Source organism: Narcine bancroftii, chromosome 3 (genome assembly GCF_036971445.1).
Source record: "Narcine bancroftii isolate sNarBan1 chromosome 3, sNarBan1.hap1, whole genome shotgun sequence".
Lineage (NCBI taxonomy): Eukaryota > Metazoa > Chordata > Chondrichthyes > Torpediniformes > Narcinidae > Narcine > Narcine bancroftii.
The window spans coordinates 262,502,537-262,528,533 of record NC_091471.1 but is presented as its reverse complement, the minus strand read 5'-3'; the positions used below and the strand labels follow the sequence as shown (position 1 = coordinate 262,528,533).

The following is a 25,997-nucleotide window of genomic DNA, read 5'->3' as shown; positions in this document are numbered from 1 at the left end:
TTTGGAACACGTGTTCAATTGAATTTAGATCGGGTGACTTACTTGGCCATTCAAGAATTTTCCATTTATTAGGTTTGAGAGATTCCTTTATTGCTTTACCTGTATGTTTGGGAACATTGTTGCTGTAGGATGAAGTGCCATCCAATGAGTTTGGAGGCATTTGCTTGAACTTGAGCAGATAAGATGTTTCCTTACACCTCAGAATTCATTTTGCAACTGCCGCCAGCAGTTACACCATCAATGGAGATAAGCACGCCAGTACTTCTGGCAACCATACATGTCCAGGCCACAACACCCCCACCACCATGTATCACATAATTCAGGTGTTTTGCCATTTGGTGTGGGTGATCATGCTTCTCCATCCGTCACGATCTCTGACCCTCCAAATTGTAGTTGTTGCCTCCCCCCAGTCTCCATCTTTGAGCTGAGACCACAGTCGACGTTGAGTTCATGATTACACAAGGGAAAAATAGTGGAGAGGTTTCTCGTTGCCTTCTTCAGTTGCAGTGTCCATAATGGATGGGTATCCCTAACCACTGATCAGCAGATTCATCTGCCCAGCATTTTTACAACTATAAATTCCAATGTGTAGAATCTGCTTGTAAAAAACCATGGGCAATTCACGTGACCCTGATTGGGAGGCTAAACTGGTCCTCCACCTTGCCCGAGGGTGACCTGCAGGCTATTGGACGGAAGGAGCGCCTTACACTTCCTTTTGCTGAGCAATTGCACAGCACCGACACCGAAACATGTATCACAGATGCTTTGGTTTTTTTTGGCAGTTCCTTTACACCTCCACACTTTGCTCTTGCCATCACTCTGATACAGGTTAATCTTAGTCTCATTTGTCCACAAGACCTTTTTCCAGAATTCTCCAGGCTCTTTTAAATGCTTTTTGGCAAACTGTAATCTGGCCATCCTGTTGCTACGGCTAACTCGTCATCATTGACCTATCAACACCTGCCACCTGAAGAGTGTTTCTGATCTGTTGTACAGGCGTTTGGGGATTTTTCTTCACGATGATGAGAATTCTTCCGTCATCAGCAGTGGAGATCTTCCTTGGAAGACCAGTCCCTTCGCGATTACTGAGCTCACCAGTGAAATGCAAAAGTCTGCAGACACTGTGGTTGAAGTAAAAACATAATGTTGGAGAAACTCAGCAGGCCAAACAGCGTACTTTAAGATAAAGTTACATAACCAACATTTCAAGCTTGAGCCCTTCATCAAGGTATGAGCAAAATGTTCCAAACAGTTCCAAACTGTTGATTTGGGTAATTCTGATGTTTATGTGATGTCTCTTACAGTTTTATTCCTGTTTTTCAGCCTCATAACAGCTTCTTTGACTTTCATTGGGCACAACTCTGATCCTCAGGTTGAAAAATGGCAACTACAGACTCAAAAGCTCAGAAGCTCTCTTATACCTGCACCAATGAAGCAATTAAACATCCCTGAGTATCACAAACAGCTCTGCAGCTAAATGTCCCAAACATTATGGTGCTCTGAAATGAGGGGACTATGTATAAAAAGTGCTGTAATTTTTCTATGGCCAAACCAAAATGTATACAAATTTAAAACTGGAGCACAGGAGCAAATAAAGGAAAAAAGTGTCTTTGTCTCAAACATTATGGAGGGCTCTGTACATCTTCATTCCTCCTCCAGCAACCCCAGTCCTCCAAGACTTTCCTTGCTCTAACCTCCAGATAATCTTGAATTTTGATCATGCCACTAGTAATTTGGCTTTAAACAACATAAGTCCTGCGTTCTGGAAACTAACCCTCCTCGCAACTTTAAAAGCTTCATCTTTTGCCCTAACATCAGCTTTAATCATGTGATTGTCAGATTGTGTCTGATACCAACCCCAGGATATACTTCGCAATGTTTTGCTATTTTGATATGAGAATGAGCAGATGGATGCGCAGGATTTACAGGTTTAGAGAGCACCAGTGATATGGTGAGTACAAATAGTGCAGGAAATGTGGGGCTGAATGAGCGCAGAGTAAGTCCCCACAAACCTCAATGTGATAATCATTCGTTTTGGAAATGGTAAGTGAGAGATAGATGTTAGCACCTGGACATTATTGATGAGAGCTCCTCATAATACATTCTCTTGCTTGAATTTGTTCTTTGACCTAATCTCACCTTCCTTGCTCATGTGTCATTTTCTGTCCAATCGCCCACCACAGGCAACCTAGCTTCCCCATATCTCTCCTCTCAGACGGTTCTTTTTGACCACATCTCACTCCACTTTTTGTGACTCAGAGACTTATGTCAGATGATACACTGGGATGTATCTTCAAATACACTGCTGTGTCAAAAGATATTATTCAAATACAGTTTGTTCCCAGGTCATTTCCAATTATTCTATTTACTGATACGAGCACAGTAGTGGCTGTGGGAGTTGCACAGGTTGTGTGCTTAAATTGATGGATGTAGACAATTCATTAGAAGCTGCCACAGATTCAGTTTCTTAAAATAACCATTAATTGAAGAGGATAATGAGAGACTAATTATCTGTCTAACCATTTAGCACTACCAGAAAGCCTCATTAAGTTTGCAAAAACACATTTTCTTTCATTGACGATTGGCAACCCTTATTTATTCAATCCACATGAAATGGACATCTCTTTCTCAGAAGAAAAGAGCTCCTAATCTATATCTTTCTGTAGGTAATTAGACTCACTATTAATCTGGAAAGCAGTAGTGACTAATTGCTGTCTTGTGAGTTGAGGTTACATGACTACCAGAGGGGCATTTGGATACAGAAGAGGCACTTACCATCCTGGTTTCATTCAGCAACCAGGAGTGAAATGCAAAAGTCTGCAGACACTGTGGTTGAAGTAAAAACATAATGTTGGAGAAACTCAGCAGGCCAAACAGCGTACTTTAAGATAAAGTTACATAACCAACATTTCAAGCTTGAGCCCTTCATCAAGGTATAAGCAAAATGTAGGTAGGCACCCAAGCAAAATGGGGGGGGGGGGGGGGGGGAGGGGTGGAGAGAGGTTCAGGGGGGAGGTGCACAGTCCCACAGGCAGAAGGTAATACTTGGATAAGGGAGGGAGGGCACACCAGCCAATAAGGGGGAGGGGAGATGGCTCTGTGAATGAAGAAGGAAGGTGATAGAGAGCTGAAGGAAAGAAGACAGAGGGATCGGGAAGAGAGGGGGAAATGAAGAGTGGTATAGCAGAAACTGGAGAAGTTGATGGAGTATTAGGTGTTGTTCCTCCAATTTATGGGTGGTTTGGCAGTGCATGAGGCCGTGGACAAACATGAATTCTGCCATCTCCTGGCAATCAGGAGCAGGGACTTGACGCTGACACTCCTCTCCCTATCCCGTTGACCTGTGCACACAGATCTGAGGCTCAACGTTGATGTACCTGCTTTCAGCATGTCACCTGGACAGACCATAAGAACATTAGAAACAATAGCAAGATAAAGCCATTCAACCCTCAAACTTATCCTGTGATTCTACAAGTTCACTGGTGTTTTAATCATGGGCTCACTTTCTTAATGGTTCCCAATAATCATCGACTCCTGTAAAGATCAAAAATTTGTCAGTCACGACTTTGAATATAGTCGCTGGTTTTTGCCATCACAGCACTCTGAGATTCATAACCTTTTGAGAGAATAAATTCCACCAATACTGTTTATAATGGTGACCTAATTACTCTGAAACTATACTTCATTTTAGAACTTAGGCTCTAAGTTCAATACAAGGGGAAACATGCTCTCAACATCTAATAGCCTGTCAAGCCCCAACGGAATCTTGTATCTTTCAATCAGATCATCCCTCATGTATACAGACCCAATCTTCTCAACATTCCTAACCTCCCCTACCAGGATTAAATTCAGCAAACTTTTTATACCAGTTTAAATTTAAATTTTTAAATTCAAAGTTAAATGGTAAATTTAGACATGCAGCACGGTAACAGGCCCTTTTGGCCCACGAGCCCGTGCCACACAATTACACCCACTTGACCAACAACCCCAGGTACTTTTTGAACAGTGAGAGGAAACCAAAACCCCCGGGGAAAACCCATGGAGACACGGGGTGAATGTACAAAATCCTTACAGATGTCTCAGGATTCGAACACAGGTCGTGAGTGCTGGTACCATAACAGCACTGCATTAACTACTACACTAACCATACTCCCAATTTCTACCATTTTCAACCAGAAACTGCCTGAACAGCATTAATGCAACTTCGGGTTGTCGTACAGCTGAGCGCAAACATGACCAGTGGGATGTGGTGATAGAATCAATACTCTCTGGCTCTTTGGCCTTCCCATGACTCAAGATAAATGAGTACAGCAATGTACCAATAACCAGTCTCCCGGAGTGAAGACCAGATACTCAGATGTTTGGTAATGGATGTCCAAATGCTTCTTTTCTTCTTTGGCTTGGCTTCGCGGACGAAGATTTATGGAGGGGGTAAAAAGTCCACGTCAGCTGCAGGCTCGTTTGTGGCTGACAAGTCCGATGCGGGACAGGCAGACACGATTGCAGCGGTTGCAGGGGAAAATTGGTGGGTTGGGGTTGGGTGTTGGGTTTTTCCTCCTCTGCCTTTTGTCAGTGAGGTAGGCTCTGCGGTCTTCTTCAAAGGAGGTTGCTGCCCGCCAAACTGTGAGGCGCCAAGATGCACGGTTTGAGGCGATATCAGCCCACTGGCGGTGGTCAATGTGGCAGGCACCAAGAGATTTCTTTAGGCAGTCCTTGTACCTTTTCTTTGGTGCACCTCTGTCACGGTGGCCAGTGGAGAGCTCGCCATATAACACGATCTTGGGAAGGCGATGGTCCTCCATTCTGGAGACGTGACCCATCCAGCGCAGCCATGCTTACCTCCTAGATAAATGGCAGCTGAATTCAGGTGGCTGGATTGTTCATCCAGGCCTCTGGATCACTAGCCCATAACTAAATGCAGTGTTATCACATCCCCAAGAACAGGGTTCTGATATGGTTCAGTATCAATATTGTCAACATTCCACATGCACGTTGTTGTACTTTCCAACTTTGTTCACACCTGCAATTATTTCCTGGGCAACAGATTTTACGCTAATGCAAACAGTGAACAAGTGTTGTGTTGCTCTTTATAAAATATAAACTGAAGACCTCTCTGCACTAGACTACAGCTTTTGATCACCAGTTGTCCAAACCTCATTTGTTGTTTAAGATCAGAATACATTGAAAAGAGTCTCCTGCAAATCTCTCTAGCCTCTTGCTGTAATTGCAGTAACTGACAAGAGCATTGAATCACTCACCTTGGAGACTGTGAGAACTTTCCCTTGTTCTGTCTGATATGCCATAGACATGGACTAGGCAAGTGTTATACTAATAGAGAGCTTATATTAACGGACTCTTAGCCACCACTATACTGGCCAGTGGGAAAGCATCTCCATCTGTTATACCAGTAGAGTGGTCCATCTCTACAGCCATAGCCAATAGCAAGCAACTCCATTCATGAGAAGCAGTCAGTATAATACATCCCCCATTACATCATCACACTGTCCATGTTGCTGAGTGATGAGAGCTAACAAATAAGTGGCAGGGGCTAGGTGTGGTGGGTGTCGGTGCGAATGTCACCTGGTAGAGGTACTGAAAATGAAGAAAATAAAAAGCAGAAACCAGGTGGAAAAGAAATCAAGGAAGAATAGGAAGAGGGGAATTGAAAAAAGGAAAGAAAAGTTAGAGAGAAAGTGGGAGAAGGAGATCAAGAAGAAGGGAAAAAGAAAACAGAATAAGATGGTAACAGAGAGAAAGGGAAGACAAAAAACATTAACAATTATATCTAACAGAAATAGTTTCATTCCCTTGATAAAAGAAGAATGAAATGAAAATGTTCACTCAGTTTCACAAATACCAGTGTGGAGGCCTTGTCCTGGACCTGGTGTTCAGTCCTAATTGGCAGCCATGATGTTGTCTGGTTGCACTGATATGATCTGGGTACAAAGAGTTGACCTAGCTGATCTTTTGTACTGACAGGCAAGAGTAGTGGGCCATGAGGAAAGGCTCGGGGATCTTTCGGCCCACCTGGCAAGCCTTGATGGCTTTTTGACATATGTGGTGTAAATGAATCACCAGAGATATCTAACAATGGGACACCGCATGATGTGCCAGAAATCGTCAGGTTTGTAAGGGGTGGGGCCTGTGGACCAATTGGTGCTCACAGACTGCCGTACCTCACAGACCAGCTCAGGCCATCATTGGCAAGCGTTGGGCCTCAAGTGACTGTTGTGATTGTGGGCACCGCATGAGAGAGATGCCCAAGGTTTGAATAGGGCTCAGTGCAATCTGGGCCAATCTCTCCCTGCCTACTGACTGAATTCCTTCAATCTTCTTGGTCAATTAACCCTCAAGTGTTTAAGTAACTATTTTCTTTCTTTAACTTAACTCTTTCAACCCTGTAATATTTTAATTGTCAATTTGTGAATAAGTGAGGTGGTTCTCTGGACCAGTATGTGTGTTCAGCCAATAACAGTCATCAAAACAGGAATCAATGCAAAGAATGATTTCTCCTGAAGTTCCATGACACAATATTCATGTTTCGTGTATGAGGTAACGACGTGTTTATGTTCCTATTTGCTGAAAAGTATGTTGGTGCCAAAGGAGCTTTCTTCCTTCATATGGATGATAAGATCATTCGTCTAGACATCAGATCCCAAGTCTCAGCCAAATTTATCACCCACTCCAAGCTGCTAAAGACTTTTGGTGTGTGTTGATGCACTGCCTTTAACCATTAGGTTGCTTTCTGCACATGCTCTAAAGGGTGACTCTTAAACAATCCCAGATATTACAAAGCACCTTGCAACACTATCAGGGCTTAGTGAGAAGTATCTTGACCCTGGTGCAGGAAGGTTGTCTGTTCAAACCTGAGCACAAAAAAAACATGGGCTGACATCAGTGCCAGTGGATTGGTTTGCTGCAATGTCAGAGATTGGGGCCTTATCTACTCTCAGGAAAGAGGCACAAATTTCCTCCCCCACCCCTCTCAAATTTTAAGGAAGAGCAGATAAATACTCCCTGAAGCCTAGTCAATATTTAGCCTGTCAACATTTCACTTGTGAATCTGCAGGGGTCATCTACTGCATCCTGTGCTCTGGTTGTGGTCTCCTCTACATTTGAAAGACAGGGCCCAGACTGGGAGATCGCTTTGTTGATCACCTCAGGTCTGTCCAGCACAACAGCGTGTATCTCCCAGTGGCCACCCTTTTCAACACCCCCCTCCCCCCAATTATGGAAAATCAGAAGGCGGAAAACATCTGTGGTGAGAGAAGTAGAATAAATATTTGAGATTGATGATATTTCATTGAAATATCATTGATATTTCATTAATTAACCCCCTTCCAGTGGGTAAATTGGCTTTTCCATTTCCTACATTGCAACAGGAAGTACTTTTCATTTGGTGGTAAATTAAGTGGCCAGAGATTGAAAAATCACTACAGAAACACCAATTTCTCCCCATGCTAAGCACACTACAGGGGGTGCAGCAGTGTCAAGGGAAAGGAACTTTGCTTGGCTTGGAAATAAAAAGAGAGGACCCCTGTGGGTCAGAGGCTGTGGTTGTATGGGGCTTGCTGATCTCCTCACATGCCTGTTCACAGCATGTAATACCATCATAAAACACCCCCACACAATGCATGGGACTCAGAGCCTGTACAAAAAGCCCTGCTTGCTCACAATACTGGGGCTGGCATGTTTCAGATACAGACAAAGACTTAAATCGGCCAGCTACTACAATTTTCTGTTTCAACTATCAGGGTAATTGGTGTTGACCATGAGCCAGACATGTTTAAAGTACAATTACCGAGGAATAGGGGGAGTTTGATCCTCTGCTTTCCGACGTTCTCTTGACCGAATCTCCCTGCCTCATTCCTGGGGCTCTAATGAACTCATTGATCAAGACTGATTACTGCCATTATGGGCATTAATCTTCACCCTATTAAGGACATCTACATGAGACAATGTCTAAAGAAAGCAGCCTCTATCCAAGACCATGCCCTGTTTTCACTGCTATCATCAGGAAGGAGGTACAGGAGCCTGAAGATGAACACCCAACAGTACAAACACACCTTCTTCCCCTCCACCATCAGATTTCTAAATGGACAATGAACCACAGACACGATCTCACTTTCTCTCTTCTTCTGCACTAATTTATTTATTTTTTAAAATGTAATTTATAGCAATCTTTACACCTGTGATTCTGCTACAAAACAATAAATTTCATGACACATGTTCATGCCAATAAATTTTGATTCTCTGATTCTCCAGAAAATAAATTCCAAACCTATCCCCTTGGGAACTTATTCAGTCACATAAGGAATTGTAAATTGTTACTCACCCTCTAGAGCTTTCTCAGTCTTTCATTTGTTCTCTTGTCTCCCTTGTTTGAAGGCACTGCCTTGTGCAGTCACTTCTGTGCTCAGTCTTAATTGAGAAATCAACTTGAAGTGAACAGATTGATCAAACCTTCCCTCTGAAAGTTTAGACTCTTTAGAATTAGTCATGGAGTCGGAGATATAGAAGGTGAGTAGATCATCAACACCCATGTTTATGCGAACCCTACCTAATCCATTTTGTTCTGCCCACATTCTTACGAACACCTTCTTCCCCAAGATTCTGCCCCTCACAAAGGATTTAGGGACAGGTCACAGCAGTCAAATGACCTGCAAGCAAAGCTCGACTTTGGAAAGTGGAGCACCTGGAGGAAACCCCATACGAGTATGGGGAGAATGGGCATACTCCTCACAGAAAGCACCCGGTGGTCAGGATCAAACTCATGTCTCTGGCAACGCGAGGCTCAGAAGCTGCACCACTTTAGACATTTAGACATACATACAGGACAGGAACAGGCCATTTTGACCCACAATTACACCCAATTGATCTACGCCCCCGGAATGTTTCGAACGGTGGGAGAAAACCAGAAATGGGAAAACCCACACAGACATGGGGAGAAAGTACAAACTCCTTACAGGCCGCGCTGGATTCAAATTCAGGTCCTGATCTATGGCACTGCGCTAACCATGCCGCTCCTGTGCTGACTAATCCAGGTCTTCATTTCATTTACTGTTTCCGCACTGAAACTCCTCAGTCCACGTTCAGCTTATGATTTCATAATTCCCACAAGTTCAAATTCCTTCAGAGCTTCACTCCTCCTTGTATCTGGAACCTTGTCCCAGCCCTATAATCTTCAGATATCTGTAACCCTCTAATTCTGATAACTCTCCCCAGATCAAATTGTAGCTGCACCCCCCCCCCCCCCCAACTAGACAGTGCGTCCGATTCTGCAGCAGTCCCTCAGAAGGGTCAGCTTGGTTATCGTGCTCACACCTCTGGAACAGGTCTTGAATCTGTGACTGATTCAGAGGGGACGATGCTGCCCACTGAGTCATTTTGAGAGACTGGGTTTGTGTTCTGACTGCTTCCCACTGCTTGTGTACCCTGCAGCAAAGAAGAAGCGAAGGAAATGGAGAAGGAGCTCTATGAGGAATATCGATTTGGACAACAGCAGCTGATTGAGATGGCGGGCTACAGCTGTGCCATGGCAATCACAAAGGTAGGCCCTGAAACCCTCTTCCACTCGACCCGTTCTCTAGAAGGAGCAGTCTCTGCCCCAGTCTGCACACGGGACCAGATGCTTGGAGGGAGGCCATTGCCAACTCCAATCAGCCTGCCGCTGGCTCACAGCTCGGGGAAAGAGGCTGAGCGTTGGCATGGTAACATCCACAGATAATCTGCAGCATCATCACAGCTGCTTACAGATGTTGCTCAGGCACAGCTTCAAACAGCCAGATGCCTTATGAGGTTTCCTTTCCACTGTGACTTAAAGGAAAAAATGGCAATTTAATTTTTCTTTTCATTTCAAGGGATGAAATGTTATGAACATGCAGCTTATTATCTGCAACTGTGAATTTAACAAGCAATTAAACATTTAATATTACAGATAGACATTTAAAGCATTTTAACTGATTGATTCTCCAATACTCTAATACTCATGAATTGGAGGTACACACCTGATTTTCCATCTGGGCACTTTCCAGCTGGATGGTATTAACATTGACTTCTCCGATTTCTGCTAACCTATTTTCCTTCTCCCTCCCTTCCCTTGTCTTCTTTCCCTCAGCTCTCTACCCCTTCCCTCTCATCTCACCCAGCCATCCCTCCAGCCCCCCGCTTGCTGCTGTGCCCTCCCTCCCTTCTCCACTGATTACCACCTGCCTTTGGAACCATGCTCCTCCCCCTACCCCTCCCGCCCTTACTGTTTTTGTTCAGACGCCTGCCGACATTTTTCCATACCTTGATGAAGGCTCACCCAAAATATTGGTTATGCATCTTTATCTTTGCCTTGGTGTGTTTTTTCTTCAACCACGGGGTCTACAGATTTTCGTGTTTTACTACTTGTTCTCTAATACTGCCTTTTAGCCCAGATTTATTCATTCAACAATATTTACATTATGCTTCTTATATGGGGTTCAAGCATTTTTTTTTTCTCTGAACCAATAGAACATAGAATATTACAGCACACTCTTGCATCATGTGCCTGTCTAAGAGTCTTTTAAATGTTCCTATTGTATCACTCCAACTACCACCCTTGGCGATGAATTTCAGGCACCCATTACTCTGGGCATCAAAAACTTACCCCTGATATCTCTGCTGAACTTTCCCCTCTCACCTTAAACAGTTGTCCTCTGGCATTTGCTACTGACACCTTGGAGAAAAAGGTGCTGGCAGTCCACCTCTATCTATGCCTCTCATAATCTTGGCGACCTCTATTAAGTCACCTTTTATCCTTCTTTGCTCCAAAAGAAAAAGCCCCAGCTCTGTTAACCTTGCTTCATAAGGCATGTTGTCTAATCCAGGCAACTTCCTGATAAATCTTCTCTGAACCCTAAGCTTCCACATCCTTCCTATGATGAGGTGACCAAAGCAGAAAACAATATTTCGAGTGTGGTCTCACCAGAGTTTTATAGACATACCTCACAAATTTCCCATCTATACCTTTTGTAGTAAGAAGGTGCCAGTCAATATTTGGGAAGTTGATCTTTCCAAAATCTGCCTACTTATCTGCTCCTCAGTGTCCCAAGGGCTATTTGGGGTGAGACCTATAGACTACTCCCAATACTCTCTTGTTTTTGACGTTCCACATTGACTCATTAGACAATTCCTCCACAACGTCCTCCCTTTCTGTAGCTATGATATTTTCCCTGATTAGTAATGGTACTCCCCCCATGTCTTTTATCTCCCTTCCTATTCCTTTTGAAACATCTCCACCACGGTACCTGAATCAGTCAATCCTGTCCTTGCATCAGCCAAGTCTCTAACAGCCATATCGTAATTCCACGTACTGATCCATGCTCTGTTCATCACACTTGTTCCGAATGCTTCTTTCATTGAAATAAACACATTTCAATCCTTCCAACTCCCTCCACTTGCCTGCTCAGTTCTCTGTTCCCAGCCCCCGCCAAACTAATTTAAACCCTCCCCAACAGTTCTAGGAAACCTCTCGGCCAGAATATTGGCCCCCTTCCAGTTCAGGTGTAATCTGTCCTTTTTGTACTGATCATACCATCCCTAGAAGAGATCCCAATGATCCAGAAACCTGAAACCCTGGCCCCTGCACAATTATACAGCCACACATTCATCTGCCACATCATCTTGATTTTACCTCACTGATGCGTGGGATAGGTAGCAATCCTGAAATCTTTCAGCTTCCTACCTAGCTCCCTATATTGTCTTTTCAGGACCTCATCCTTTTCCTACCTGTGTCGTTGATTCCAAATAAGTACCACAATTCTGGCTGCTCACCTCCCTTTTCAGGATGCCATGGACCCAATCCAAAATGTCCCTGACCCTAGCTCCGGGAAGGCAACAAACCATCCAGGAATATCTTTCATGTCCAGAGAATCTCCTGCCTGTCCCTCTATCACTACCGGACTCTTTTTCTCCCTCCTTCCCTCCTGAGCCATAGGGCCCAGTATCAGAGACCCAGTCACTGTGGCTTTGCCCTGGTAGGTCGACACCACAGTAGTATCCAAAGCAGTACACGTACTATTGAGGGGAATGACCACAGAGGTACCCTGAACTATGTGGTTTCTTGCTTTTAATTTCGCTCTCCTGACAGTTGAGCCAGCTTTCTGCCTCCTGCAGCTTCAGTGTGGCTGCCTCGCTGTAGTTCCAATCCATGAACTCCTCATTCTCCTGCATGAGCTGAAGATTATTGAGCTGCAGCTCCAATTCCTGAACACGGTCTGTAAGGAGCTGCATCTTGATGCACTTTGTGCAGAGGTAGCTATCAGGGAGATGGCAAGTTGCCCAGAATTCTCACATCTCACAAGATAGGCCAGGCATTTGATTGCAAGTAGCCATAGAGTAATTATATTTTCAGCACAATTATTTTTAACTAAGTAGAAAATAGGTCCATTGATTTCAAAATGGATAACATTAGCTGAAGTGATTTTATTACAATATTGGTGAGCAACACAGCTGGATAGTGATAGCCATGTGGTAGTAGAAGCATTACTGAAACAACACTATGTTCATTGTGCCAGTGTTGTACAGATACGTATTAACAGTGAGTAGTATTAAGAGGAGTGAAACACGAAAGTTTGCAGACCCTGTGATCATAGTAAAACATAGAAATGCTGGAGGAACTCAACTGGTCTCGCAGTGTCCAATAGGAGGTAAAGATATATTACCGATGTTCAGGGCCTGAGCCCTTCTTCAAGCTAATAAGCAGAAAACAGGAAAGCGTCAGAATAAAAGGACTGATGATGGGACAGGGAATTGAATATAAGAGGAAAGGTGGGAATGGATTTTGGCTCTATGAAAAAAGACAGTGGGAAAAGGGAAGAGAGAGAGAAAGTACAGAGGGAAAGGCGACTGGGGGAAGAAGAAGTGAGTCTGGGGAGGGGTTTAACAACAACCGGAGAAGTCAATATTAATGTCATCCGGTTGGAGGGTGCTCAAACGCAAGATGAGGTGTTGTTCCTCCAATTTGTGGGTGGTCTCAGTTGGGAAATGCATGAGACCTTGGACAGACAAGTCAGCAAGGGAATGGGGCGAGAAATTGAAGTGGGTGGCCACTGGGGGATCCATGCTATTGTGACAGACAAAGCCAAGGAGCTCAACAAAGCGATCTCACTGTCTGTGCCCAGTCTCTCTGATGTAGAGGAGACCACAACAGGAGCACCAGATTCAGTAGATGACCCCTGAAATGACCCCTGAAGTAAAATGTAGCTTCATTTGGAAGGACTGTTTGGAAATAGTATTGAGTCCACCCACTGATAAATATGGCTTTATTACACCTTATATTCAGGTATTTAATTTTCATTGTTTGTGGCCATCACTGGAAGGTCAGCATTGATTGTCCAACAAAATTTATCACTGCACCTTGGTAAATTTGAACATACGTGCCCTTGAAATTGTGATAGTGAGCTGCCTTATTGAATCCCCACAGTCCTTCTCCTTCAGTTGCTGCTATGGAAGGAATTTCAGTGACGATGAAGGAATGGTGATAAACATCAATGACACCATGTACCAGCAGCAAAGAGAGAGAAGGTGCAGGTGGTGGATGAGGTGGCCTTCAGGGGTTGTTAACTGAGAGGTACCAGTAAATTACTGTCTCCAGTAGAACCAAATAAGCTTCAGTAATTATCCTTATTAATTCACCAATAGTGAATTGTCTGAAATCCACAATGCAATATGAAAGAACGTTGACATAATCACGTTCAGCCACCAAACCTTTAGAGTGCCAACCAAGGTTGATATGGTTATTAAAAGAAACAAACAAACCAAGCGCTGGAGTTGGGGCAACATTTCAATGGAAATAAAACTGAAAATTAGAAAATGTGTTAAATATGCAATATTTTTAATTAGATCATGGTGCATTGTCAAGAGTACTACTCTCCCATTCTAAAATAGGTGCAGAAACATAGGAAAAGTTGCCTCCATGTGGCTTCTTGAGACTAGTCTGTCACTGGGAAGTTTGTGATCTTAATTCCTCTTTCCTTACATCTACTAAGTTCTTCAGTGCACTTCCCAAACTTGAATATACTCAGTGATTGAGCATCCACACTGTCTTGGCATGGAGAATTTCAAGCTCTCTGAATAATGGTATTTCTACTAAACATTCCCCAAATAAAGTATCTTTATTTTGGGAAATTACTTCTGTGCTTCATCATCAATGGCCCCAGTTATCAGTCAGAGTGACGTGCATTGACCACCATGTGTTGTTTAAAAGGATTGGAAAACATTAACTAATCCTGGTTGCACCCAATTTCGTAGAATCATGGAATGGCACAGCACAGGCGCCTATCTGTCTGTTGTCTCCGTGCTTTCACTTAATCAGATCCCTCCAATTGGTTACAAGCATCTCATCCCTCATCTTATCACATATTGTCCAAAATATTTACATCCACAACTTTAGGATTTATTCTGGAGCAACTTTTGCTCTTAAGTCCTTGTTGGCATGGAAACTTCACCTTTGCTCTTGTAAATTGACTGGAGTTATTTCTTTCAATGTTTTTTTCCATTATACCAGTCAAGACAATTGGCTGTCTCAACTTCAAGAATAAAGAATTTAACCCGAATCATTCATCTGGTTATTGCTTTATGTTTAATGAGCTGCAAAATATTTCAACAATGCCTCTATTACTGCCTTTGTTTCTTTGATTGTTATTGGATGCATTCCATCTGATCCTATTGGCATCTGAATATTCCAATTACTTGAGTGACCATTTTATTACTTCTTGTCTCATTTTACTACCTAAGCTCCTGAGCTGCCAACTCTGTCTGTACTCACCCACCTCGAACTATCCAAGCACTGAGGTAGGTAGGTAGAGGTCGGCTTTACTCGTGGACACCACAATTGTGCCGAAAATCTCAGCCTGGGGCAGTTGACGAGTATTCTAGAATGTGCTTATGCAATTGGACCAACAATCCAAGTCTTGGCCTAATGCTCCCGAGATGCAAGTTCAAATCGCATCATAGCAGCTAAGAAATTCAATTAAATTAAAACTGAGTCTCAATAATTCTGAGCATGAAATTAGCAAATTGCTGTTTGAAAATAACATTCAAGGAAGAAATCTGCTGAACATATCCAGACTGATTCTTCTTCTGAAGTGGCTGAGCAAGGGATAAAGGGCAGATGAACAATAAGTGCTCCCATGTCTGGTGGAATTGGTAAATGGAGGAGCTGAAATGAGGTGGATGTCAAAGATGGTGTGAACAGGACCAAGGGAGTTGTCCCACTGTCCTGGTCATTTCTCCATTTCTAGGATCTTACTTTTTGAAGCAGCTGTGTGTGAAGAAAAAAGTTCAACATCCAAAGAGCAATGACTCCGAACTCAAGCTGGCTGAACAGCGGTTTTTATTTACAAGCATAAGAGAGTCACAACAGGGATAACACACACACCCCAGATTGTACAACACACTCGCCACCAATTGGAGGTAGAAAGCTTTTATAATCAAGTTACAGCCACACCTTGATATAATGCAGGCACGGCTCTTAACTACGTAAACTAGGGACAGTGATTTCTAGACACACTACAGCTCCCAACCCTTTGTCTGTGCACACTGCACCAATGACTCTCCAGCGTCACCAAAGTTTCTCAACCTGGAATGGAGTTAGTGTTCATCCCAGAAGAGAAAGGGACAGATGGTCCAAATGTGGTGGGCTTTATATTGGCTGGAGATTCAGGCTCAGGTATTAATTAGGTAATTAAAGGGGCCCATGACCAGGTGTGCACTGACTGTGGGTGGGGCTTGTTGTTGGCAGTTGAGGTGACTTCCAACTAGTTTCTTTCCAGAGAGGTCATGTGACCCTCCACAATCCACATTCCGACCAGGTTCCAGAGGGAAAGGACACATGATCCTCCACAATCAATATTATATCAGGTTTCAGACATGATCCTCCACATTCTACATTACAGCAGTGATGGGTGATATTTAAATTATTAAATATCATGGACAAATATAGAAATGATCAGGCAGCTGACTGGGTGCCGCTCTCTTTCTCTCTCTCTCTCTCACACACAGAGAACTGCAGAGCCAGTGACAGAAGTTCTGTTCCCATGGTAAGAAACCCAGCTGGCATAGATGTGAAGGGATGAATGGTATCTTTGCTGTGTTAGCATTCTATGATATCCTCCTCCATGCACAATGTTCCATTTTCACCAAGGATGGCTTCCAAATTAAATAAACACCACTAATGTGGAAACGATTTAAGTAAAAAACTGCATATTTTAAAATCCTGTGTTATTCAAAGGTCATTATTTACATTCTCAACACATTGATTGATGTCGGCCATTTATTGTTGATAGGCATGCAAGTTGAAATTTCTTAATATAGCAGCTGCACTTGCTTTCACACTGAGATTGTTCAATATTTTAGACAAACCAAGGGATGTCTCAACATATCAATATTATGCAAATACACTGTTAATCATTAGATTTTCTTAGTACAAGAGGCCATTCAAAATTGTTGTCTCTGGGGACTGACCCTCATGGAAACAGATCATCTGTCAAAACACCTCAAAATACTGAACCCCCTCAAATAACTCTCTCTTTCAAGGGAATGAACTCAACTGTAGTTTCTTACTTGAATTCCTTGTGACATGGAAGACCATGTGTCCCCTAGCGCCAATACTGGCTCAGTCAACAATCCAGTTTCCTGCTAATTTTTTGTGACCTATTCTCACAACATTCCCATCAACTCCCCTGGATGCTATCACTTTCCTATACACTGGGAAGAATTAACAATTAACCTACCAACCCACACACCTACAAGGTGGAAACTCACGCAGGAACAGAAGGATATGCAAACTCCACACAGACATAACCTGTGTCAGTGTTGAACCTAGGTCATTGGAGCTGTGTGAATTGCAAAAAAGTTGGCATCAAAATTGGCTATTTGATCAACAGCAAGGAGAAAAGCTTTAGAGTGCAGGAAGAGGCAATCAGTGTGGTGGGAAAATGACAAATCAAATTCAATCTAGAAAAGTGCATGGCAATGCACCTCGGACTTCTCTAGATTAATCGAGAAATATACTATAAATGACAGAACATTGAGTGGTAGGGAGAAGCAGAGGAAAACAAGAGAATGTTTGTCTCTGATTACTGCATGAAATACCAAAAAGTTGGATAAAGTGGGATAATGAGAGGCCTTCCATATTAGACAAGACATAGAATAAAAGACCAAGGAAGTGGTACCAAAATTGGAAACAACACTGGAGAAGTTCAGCAGGTCAAAAAGTGTCCTTTGTGTAGCTAAGGCAAGGATACATAACTGAGCATCTATGGCATAGGTATGTGAGTGGAAAGAAAATATTTGAAAACCACTGGAGTAGAAGTAAGAGAGCGCCTCCTACAGTTAAAGCTGAAAAGGTCACAAAGACTGATACCCACTAGGAAACTTCCAGAGTTATGGAGAGCTCAATGTACTCAACTTCTTTCTCATGAATCCTGTAAAAATGAATCCTCTACCTTGTAAAATCTGATATTTTTAGAGAAAACCAATGAGAGCAGTTCCTTGTTTTTGCAGAAATTTCTAATTTGCCTCCTATAAAATTAGGTGCAATTTTATTAATTTGGCTATAAAGTAAATTACATCAGTGATGCTTTTGAGTTTTATGAGGAGCCTTTTGCACCCAGATACCCAGAGGACAGGAATTGGCAGTTCAATGTGCTCTCTCATACCTGTCTGCAGGCCAGATGTACATTGGGTCCACCGGTCACACAATAGGTTAGCCAAATGGAATTTGTACATCATTCAGTGGGAATAGTGAGTTTCGTAAGAAATTGGATCAATTGCAGAATTGGCCCCTGAATTCTGTTCTGCTATTCAATGTGACCTCAGCTGTTCTGTGGAAATTTTAAAAAATAACTGCAGATGCTAATAACCTGAAATAAAAACAGAAAATTTTGGAAGCACAAGGCAGGCCAAGCAGCATTTTTTCTGCGGTTAACAGATATTTCATCAGTTTGAGAAAGAGAGAAAACTGGTTGTTTCTGGTAGTTGAGAATGTGGGCAAATGGGTGGAATAAAAGGAATATCTGGAATAGGGTGAAATAATGCGGCTATTCAATGGGAGGTTAATCTCCTTTGTGCAATATGTCGTTAATGATGTTGTGAGAAACAGAAGTACCTTCACAGAATTTGCTCGAGACAAAAATTGAGAACAAAGAACATTTATTATACAACAATGCAAAGTTTGGTGCTTCCCCTTACCCTGGGAATACACACATATACTGGGGCTCACCCAACTTTTATACAGTTCATTTCCGTGTAGAGGTACCTTCCCCCCCTTAACATTCTTCTGCCTCCTGGATTGGTTTGGCATTTGGTAATTCTGTCTGCCTACATGCAGTTTCTGTAAACTTGAAAGACCATGAGGTATCCTGTCGGTGTCCCATCATGTTATTGTCCTTATTCACAAACCTGCCTTTGTTCTAATTCACACCTTCCTGACTCTCAGGGCTACAACCTTCTTATATGCAGAACTTGCTAATTCTGACTAAGGCTAGAAGACCCCTTATCTTATTCAGACTAACTCTACTTCCTACATTCTATTATCTATCCTTATCCTATTCATACTGGCTTTATTCATTACACATATATCTATACTAGTTTCCTCATCTTCATATTTTTATATCAGTTTTACTCACTTCTCACAATGTGAAGCCTAGGTAATGTGTAGTCTGGCCGACTGAAGCAGAGCCAGCAAGAACACTATACAAATGAAATAAATATTGAAGAGGCTTGCTTTGGGCCTTGATTTTAGTGTACAGGATCCACAGACAGAATTCACAGAAAGGGTGGGGTATGAATTGGGCTCCTCTTTGTCTTGAAAATGTTCCCATTTAATCCCATTTCCTCTGAGTGTCCAACATTCTATCCGCCTTAGCCTTAAGTATGTTCAAGCCACCGATGAGCCATAACCCCCTGGAGTGGAGATTCCAAAGATTCACAACAATCAAAGAGGAGAAATTCTTGTGTCTTTGGTTTTACTCTCTAACCTGTGGAAAGAACATCTTGGCATCTCTAGCATGGCTATTCCAAAGGACAAGGCTACCATATCTATATAATGTGTTTGCATGTTGTTTTTGCCATATGGTAACCTATGACTATGTCCTCCTTTGGAATGGCCACTCTACATCCAGCACAAGGATAACTCCCTGAATTCTGTGTGTCCTTGGGAGATCAGTCTCTTTTTTAAAAATTTTACTTAATTTCACATTCTTTGGCTTGGCTTCGCGGACGAAGATTTATGGAGGGGGTAAATGTCCACGTCAGCTGCAGGCTCGTTGGTGGCTGACAAGTCCGATGCGGGACAGGCAGACACGGTTGCAGCGGTTGCAGGGGAAAATTGGTTGGTTGGGGTTGGGTGTTGGGTTTTTCCTCCTTTGCCTTTTGTCAGTGAGGTGGGCTCTGCGGTCTTCTTCAAAGGAGGTTGCTGCCCGCCAAACTGTGAGGCACCAAGATGCACGGTTTGAGGCGATATCAGCCCACTGGCGGTGGTCAATGTGGCAGGCACCAAGAGATTTCTTTAGGCAGTCCTTGTACCTTTTCTTTGGTGCACCTCTGTCACGGTGGCCAGTGGAGAGCTCGCCATATAACACGATCTTGGGAAGGCGATGGTCCTCCATTCTGGAGACGTGACCCACCCAGCGCAGCTGGATCTTCAGCAGCGTGGACTCGATGCTGTCGACCTCTGCTATCTCGAGTACTTCGACGTTAGGGGTGAAAGCGCTCCAATGAATGTTGAGGATGGAGCGGAGACAACGCTGGTGGAAGCGTTCTAGGAGCCGTAGGTGATGCCGGTAGAGGACCCATGATTCGGAGCTGAACAGGAGTGTGGGTATGACAACGGCTCTGTATACGCTTATCTTTGTGAGGTTTTTCAGTTGGTTGTTTTTCCAGACTCTTTTGTGTAGTCTTCCAAAGGCGCTATTTGCCTTAGCGAGTCTGTTGTCTATCTCGTTGTCAATCCTTGCATATGATGAAATGGTGCAGCCGAGATAGGTAAACTGGTTGACCGTTTTGAGTTTTGTGTGCCCGATGGAGATGTGGAGGGGCTGGTCTCATGGTGGGGAGCTGGCTGATGGAGGACCTCAGTTTTCTTCAGGCTGACTTCCAGGCCAAACATTTTGGCATTTTCTGCAAAACAGGACGTCAAGCGCTGAAGAGCTGGCTCTGAATGGGCAACTAAAGCGGCATCGTCTGCAAAGAGTAGTTCACGGACAAGTTTCTCTTGTGTCTTGGTGTGAGCTTGCAGGCGCCTCAGATTGAAGAGACTGCCATCCGTGCGGTACCGGATGTAAACAGCGTCTTCATTGTTGAGGTCTTTCATGGCTTGGTTCAGCATCATGCTGAAGAAGATTGAAAAGAGGGTTGGTGCGAGAACACAGCCTTGCTTCACGCCATTGTTAATGGAGAAGGGTTCAGAGAGCTCATTGCTGTATCTGACCCGACCTTGTTGGTTTTCGTGCAGTTGGATAATCATGTTGAGGAACTTTGGGGGGCATCCGATGCGCTCTAGTATTTGCCAAAGCCCTTTCCTGCTCACGGTGTCAAAGGCTTTTGTGAGGTCAACAAAGGTGATGTAGAGTCCTTTGTTTTGTTCTCTGCACTTTTCTTGGAGCTGTCTGAGGGCAAAGACCATGTCAGTAGTTCCTCTGTTTGCACGAAAGCCGCACTGTGATTCTGGGAGAATATTCTCGGCGACACGAGGTATTATTCTATTTAGGAGAATCCTAGCGAAGATTTTGCCTGCAATGGAGAGCAGCGTGATTCCCCTGTAGTTTGAGCAGTCTGATTTCTCGCCTTTGTTTTTGTACAGGGTGATGATGGTGGGATCACGAAGGTCCTGAGGCAGTTTTCCTTGGTCCCAACAAAGCTTGAAAAACTGATGCAGTTTGACATGCAGAGTTTTGCCGCCAGCCTTCCAGACCTCTGGGGGGATTCCATCCATACCTGCTGCTTTGCCACTTTTCAGTTGTTCAATTGCCTTATATGTCTCATCCTGGGTGAGGACCTCATCCAGCTCTAGCCTTAGGGGCTGTTGAGGGAGCTGGAGCAGGGCGGAATCTTGGAATGAGCGGTTGGCACTGAAAAGAGATTGGAAGTGTTCTGACCATCGGTTGAGGATGGAGATCTTGTCGCTGAGGAGGACTTTGCCGTCTGAGCTGCGCAGCGGGCTTTGGACTTGGGGTGAGGGGCCGTACACAGCCTTTAGAGCCTCGTAGAAACCCCTGAAGTCGCCAATGTCCGCGCTGAGCTGGATTCGCTTGGCGAGGCTAGTCCACCACTCATTTTGGATCTCCCGGAGTTTGCGCTGAAGATGGCTGCATGCGCGACAGAAGGCTTGTTTCTTCTCTGGACAGGACGGCTTTGTAAGGTGAGCCTGGTGGGCAGCTCGCTTCTTTGCCAGCAACTCCTGGATTTCCTGGCTGTTTTCGTCGAACCAGTCCTTGTTTTACCTCTTCAGTGGATTGCAGTATGGTAGTCTTCAACTGATCCCAGAGGGTTTCGGGGGACGGGCCCGTGAGGCGGATTGCATCGTCGAGCTTTGCTTTGAGGTTTGCCTGGAAGTTTCCTCTCACTTCGTCTAACTGCAGGTTTCCAACATTGAACCTCTTTCTGGGGGCTTTACTGTTCCTGGGCTTTGGCTTGAAGTGAAGGTTGAGCTTGCAGCGAACCAGCCGGTGGTCAGTGTGGCATTCCGCGCTGGGCATGACCCTGGTGTGGAGCACATCTCGTTTGTCACTTTCTCGCACCAGGATGTAGTCCAGGAGGTGCCAGTGTTTGGATCGGGGATGCATCCAGGTAGTCTTAAGGCTGTCCCTCTGCTGAAAAAGGGTGTTTGTAATGACAAGCCGCTGTTCTGCGCAGAGCTCCAACAGGAGGCACCCATTGTCGTTGCACTTGCCGACGCCATGGTTGCCCAGGATTCCTGGCCAGGTTTCTGAGTCTTTGCCGACGCGAGCGTTGAAGTCGCCAAGGATGACAACCTTGTCGGCTGTAGGGGTGCGTTGGATGAGGTTGCGCAGGTCAGTGTAGAACTTGTCCTTTTCTGCTGGTTCCTCCTGGAGGGTTGGAGCATAGACACTGATGAGGGTGATGCAACGCTTGTTTTGAAGGGGGAGTCGCATGGACATGATTCGGTCCGATTGGCCTGTCGGGAGGTTTTCGAGTTTGGAGGCAATGGAGTTCTTGACCATGAAGCCTACACCAGATAGGCGTCGTTTATCCGAAGGCTTGCCAGACCAGTAGAGTGTGTAGCCCGCGCCGCGTTCTTGGAGGCTGCCTACATCTGCCAGGCAGACTTCACTGAGAGTGGCTATGTCGATGTCAAGTCTGAGGAGTTCATGTGCAATGAGGGCAGACCGACGTTCAGGTCGGTGGCTGTCAGCCTTGTCTAGCATGGTTCTGATGTTCCAGCATGCTAGCTTGAGTTTGTGAGCATCTTTTGAGGGGGAGGACGTGGAGGGGGAGGACGTGGACCTGTCCTCGGGTCTGCGCAAAGGAGCTTTTAGGTGGAGTGCAGTGCGCGCAGTACTGGCCCCACCCTTTACACCCATGGTTCGTGTGCCATGGCCAAGCAAGCTGGGACGTGGCAGCGAGGTCCTTGGGTCGTAGGTTTTATATTGGAGTGGCCTTCTCCTATGCAGGTTTCTTACCCGGGCTGGAGGGGCCTGCCTCCCCTCTTAGGTCGGTCCATACTGCCCGGACCGTGGCCGAGGCCGCCGCTGCTCTCCCTGTGCCTTGACTGGGGCCGCCGCCTCCAACTCTCTGCCCGGATCGGGGCCTCCGCCTGCCTCACTCAACCGATGCCGGGGCCGCCGCCTCCCCCTTGCTCCTGCCCGGATTGGGGCCGCCGCCGCCTACCCTCAGCCCGGACCGGGGCCGGGGCCGCCGCTGCTCTCCCTGTGCCCGGACTGGGGCCGCCGCCTCCCACTCTCTGCCCGGATCGGGGCCTCCGCCTGCCTCACTCGACCGAGGCCGGGGCCGCCGCCTCCCCCTTGCACATAAGCATTACAAAAACCCACAAATTTCTTATTCGAAAATAATGAAAAAGGGATATCAGTCTCATTCTCCAACACCACAGTGCATCACGGCCATTTCGATTCAGTCTCTCTCTCTCTCTCTCTCTCTCTCTCTCTCTCTTTGAACAATTCCTCATCCACAGAAATAATCCAGTGACCCAATGCTGCACGGCCTTCAGAAAGACCAAAAATAGGGGACATAGCCTCAAGATTCGGAAGAATAGATTTAGGCCGGATGTGAGGAGGTGGTGAATCTGGAAATCTTTGCCCAAGGAAGCAGCAGAGGATACCTCATTAAATATATTTCAGATATAGGTGCAGTTAAAATAAAAGGGTCTGTAGAAAAGGCAGGTCGGTGGAGCAGAGTCCATGGCCAGACTAGCCATGATCCTATTGAATCGCAGCCAAATGGCTGACTCCTGTTCTTATTCCTTAAGTTTGTATGTTTTAAGTAAAGATGTAGGGGAGGCTCGGATTTTAGGCATCCCATTGCTCTTTATTACAGGGAGATGAAGAGCAGAAAGGAGTTCTTGTTGAGATTTTACTGAGATATTGTGAAATTTCAACCAGAAATTGACCCTCCTACACCCTCTGACCATCCCTCCTCATTCTATGCACAGACCCACACTCTGCACATCTACTGTATCTGTACCCAACTGGATTCTATATACTTTCAACCCACTGTGCACCCACTACTTTGAGTATATCCCACAATCCCTCTCTTCTTCTCTTTGGCTTGGCTTCGCAGACAAAGATTTATGGAGGGGTATGTCCACGTCTGCTGCAGGCTTGTTGGTGACTGACAAGTCCGATGCGGGACAGGCAGGCACGGTTGCAAGGGAAAATTGGTGGGTTGGGGTGGGGTGTTGGGTTTTTCCTCCTTTGCCTTTTGTCAGTGAGGTGGGCTCTGCGGTCTTCTTCAAAGGAGATTGCAGCCCGCCGGACTGTGAGGCGCCAAGATGTACGGTTGGAGGCGATATCAGCCCACTAGTGGTGGTCAATGTGGCAGGCACCAAGAGATTTCTTTAAGCAGTCCTTGTACCTCTTCTTTGGTGCACCTCTGTCTCGGTGGCCAGTGGAGAGCTCGCCATAGAACACGATCTTGGGAAGGCGATGGTCCTCCATTCTGGAGACGTGACCCACCCAGCGCAGTTGGGTCTTTAGCAGCGTGGATTCGATGCTTGCAGACTCTGCCAGCTCGAGTACTTCGATGTTGGTGATGAAGTCATTCCAATGAATGTTGAGGATGGAGCAGAGACAGCGCTGATGGAACCGTTCTAGGAGCCGTAGGTGATGCCGATAGAGGAATCCATATTCCCCAAAATTCACGGTGCACACATGCTAACTGTACCAACAAACACCGCCCACCCACATGCAGTGTGTACACACATACACACACACACAAAACTGCATTCAATGTTCCCTCAGAAACAGTATGGGACAGAACAGTGGTTTTATCTGAGTTCTTTGCTTCCCCTTGGTCCAATTGGTAATAGATTGTGCATATCGCTCCCTCTAATTAGGCTAATGCCTTTCCTTCTCTAAAAGGGGATTTTTGGTTCTTGAACACCCCAACTGCTCACTCAACCCTATTAAGATTGCACAGCACAGTGACTGTCATAAGTAAAGACCTGCCCAGAAAGGAGTCCTTATCCCATTGCAACCCAAAATAATAGTAAACCTGTGTGTCAGTTAATGCCTGCAAAATGGAAATGGTCCTCAGATAAACATTTCCAACAGTTCAACGGTAAGACGAAGCAGGAGGAACTAGATCCAGATGAAACAAGAGTTTTGATCAATTTCTGGAGATTTTATTTGTCTGGGAATATATTTAACAACTGTGGCTCTAAATTATATTTTTTCCTCTTAATTGTTTTGTTGTTGCCTTACAGTGACCTTCATGATATAAATTTAGGAAGCATACAGCGAGAATAATGAGCTTTTAGTTCTCTGAAGTCTGCCCTTGGAATTCATTCACCAGACTTTATGGGCATTAAACTTAGACCTCCCACTAGTATGAACCTTTTCTTTAAAGCTTTAATATTTAGTGGCTCTGCCATCCCAATTTAGACCTTAGTCGCAAGTCCATATTTTAGTGAGGAAGTTAAGCCTGGGGTAGAGAAAAATCAACTCTGACTACGGGATACCTCATGACTTCAACTCAGAATGTGTAGTGGCAGGAAGGCATGACATTCCTCAGCCAACTATTGTACATGGAAAGAACTGCAGGTCACGCAGCATCTGTAGAAAGTCAAGGGTAACCTGACTTTTTCAAGATATGAGCAAAGAGCAGGTAGGCTCCTGAATAAAAAGGTGTTTTAAGTCCATGTCCGTTGATAAGCTGTGGAAATATTGGCGATGGAGAATGATGACTACAGCACCAACGCCAGAGGGTCTGCACTCAGACATCAGCCATCCACCCCCCCCCCCCCCCCTAACACAGGGAAAAATTTGGGAAAGAGTTGCTACCTGAACAGGAATATGACTGTCATAGAGACAATGCAATTGCATCAGGAAAGAATGAACAGGCAAGGCAAACACTCCCAGTTGGAATTAAGAAAAATGTGATGAGATATTACAGGCGGCACGGTTAGCACAATGCTGTGGCAGCACCAGTGACCAGGATCGGGGTTTGAATCTGGCGCTCTCTGTAAGGAATTTGTGCGTTCTCCCCGTGTCTGTGTGGGTTTCCTCCGGGTGCTTTGGTTTCCTTCCACCCCTCAACTAGGTACTGGGGGTTGTAGGTCAATTGGGTGTAATTGGGCAACACGGGCTTGTAGACTGAAAGGGCCTGTTACCATACTGTACATATAAATTTAAAAATAAATAAATGCATACATACATATCAGTTCTTCTTTCTTCTTCTTTGGTTTGGCTTCGCGGACGAAGATTTATGGAGGGGTTTGTCCACGTCTGCTGCAGGCTCGTTGGTGACTGACAAATCTGATGCGGGACAGGCAG

The 25,997-nt window shown here is 44.8% G+C and overlaps 1 protein-coding gene across 1 annotated transcript in view; it reads left to right on the top strand.

Annotated features, from left to right (window-relative positions):
• The window catches only part of yjefn3 (YjeF N-terminal domain containing 3), a 100,211-nt gene that overhangs the window by 61,812 nt on the left and 12,402 nt on the right, over positions 1 to 25,997 (top strand). Inside the window, exon 2 of the mRNA XM_069927914.1 lies at positions 9,442 to 9,550. Within this exon, the coding sequence (XP_069784015.1) occupies positions 9,442 to 9,550 (109 nt within the window). The remainder of the gene's footprint in view (positions 1 to 9,441; positions 9,551 to 25,997) is intronic.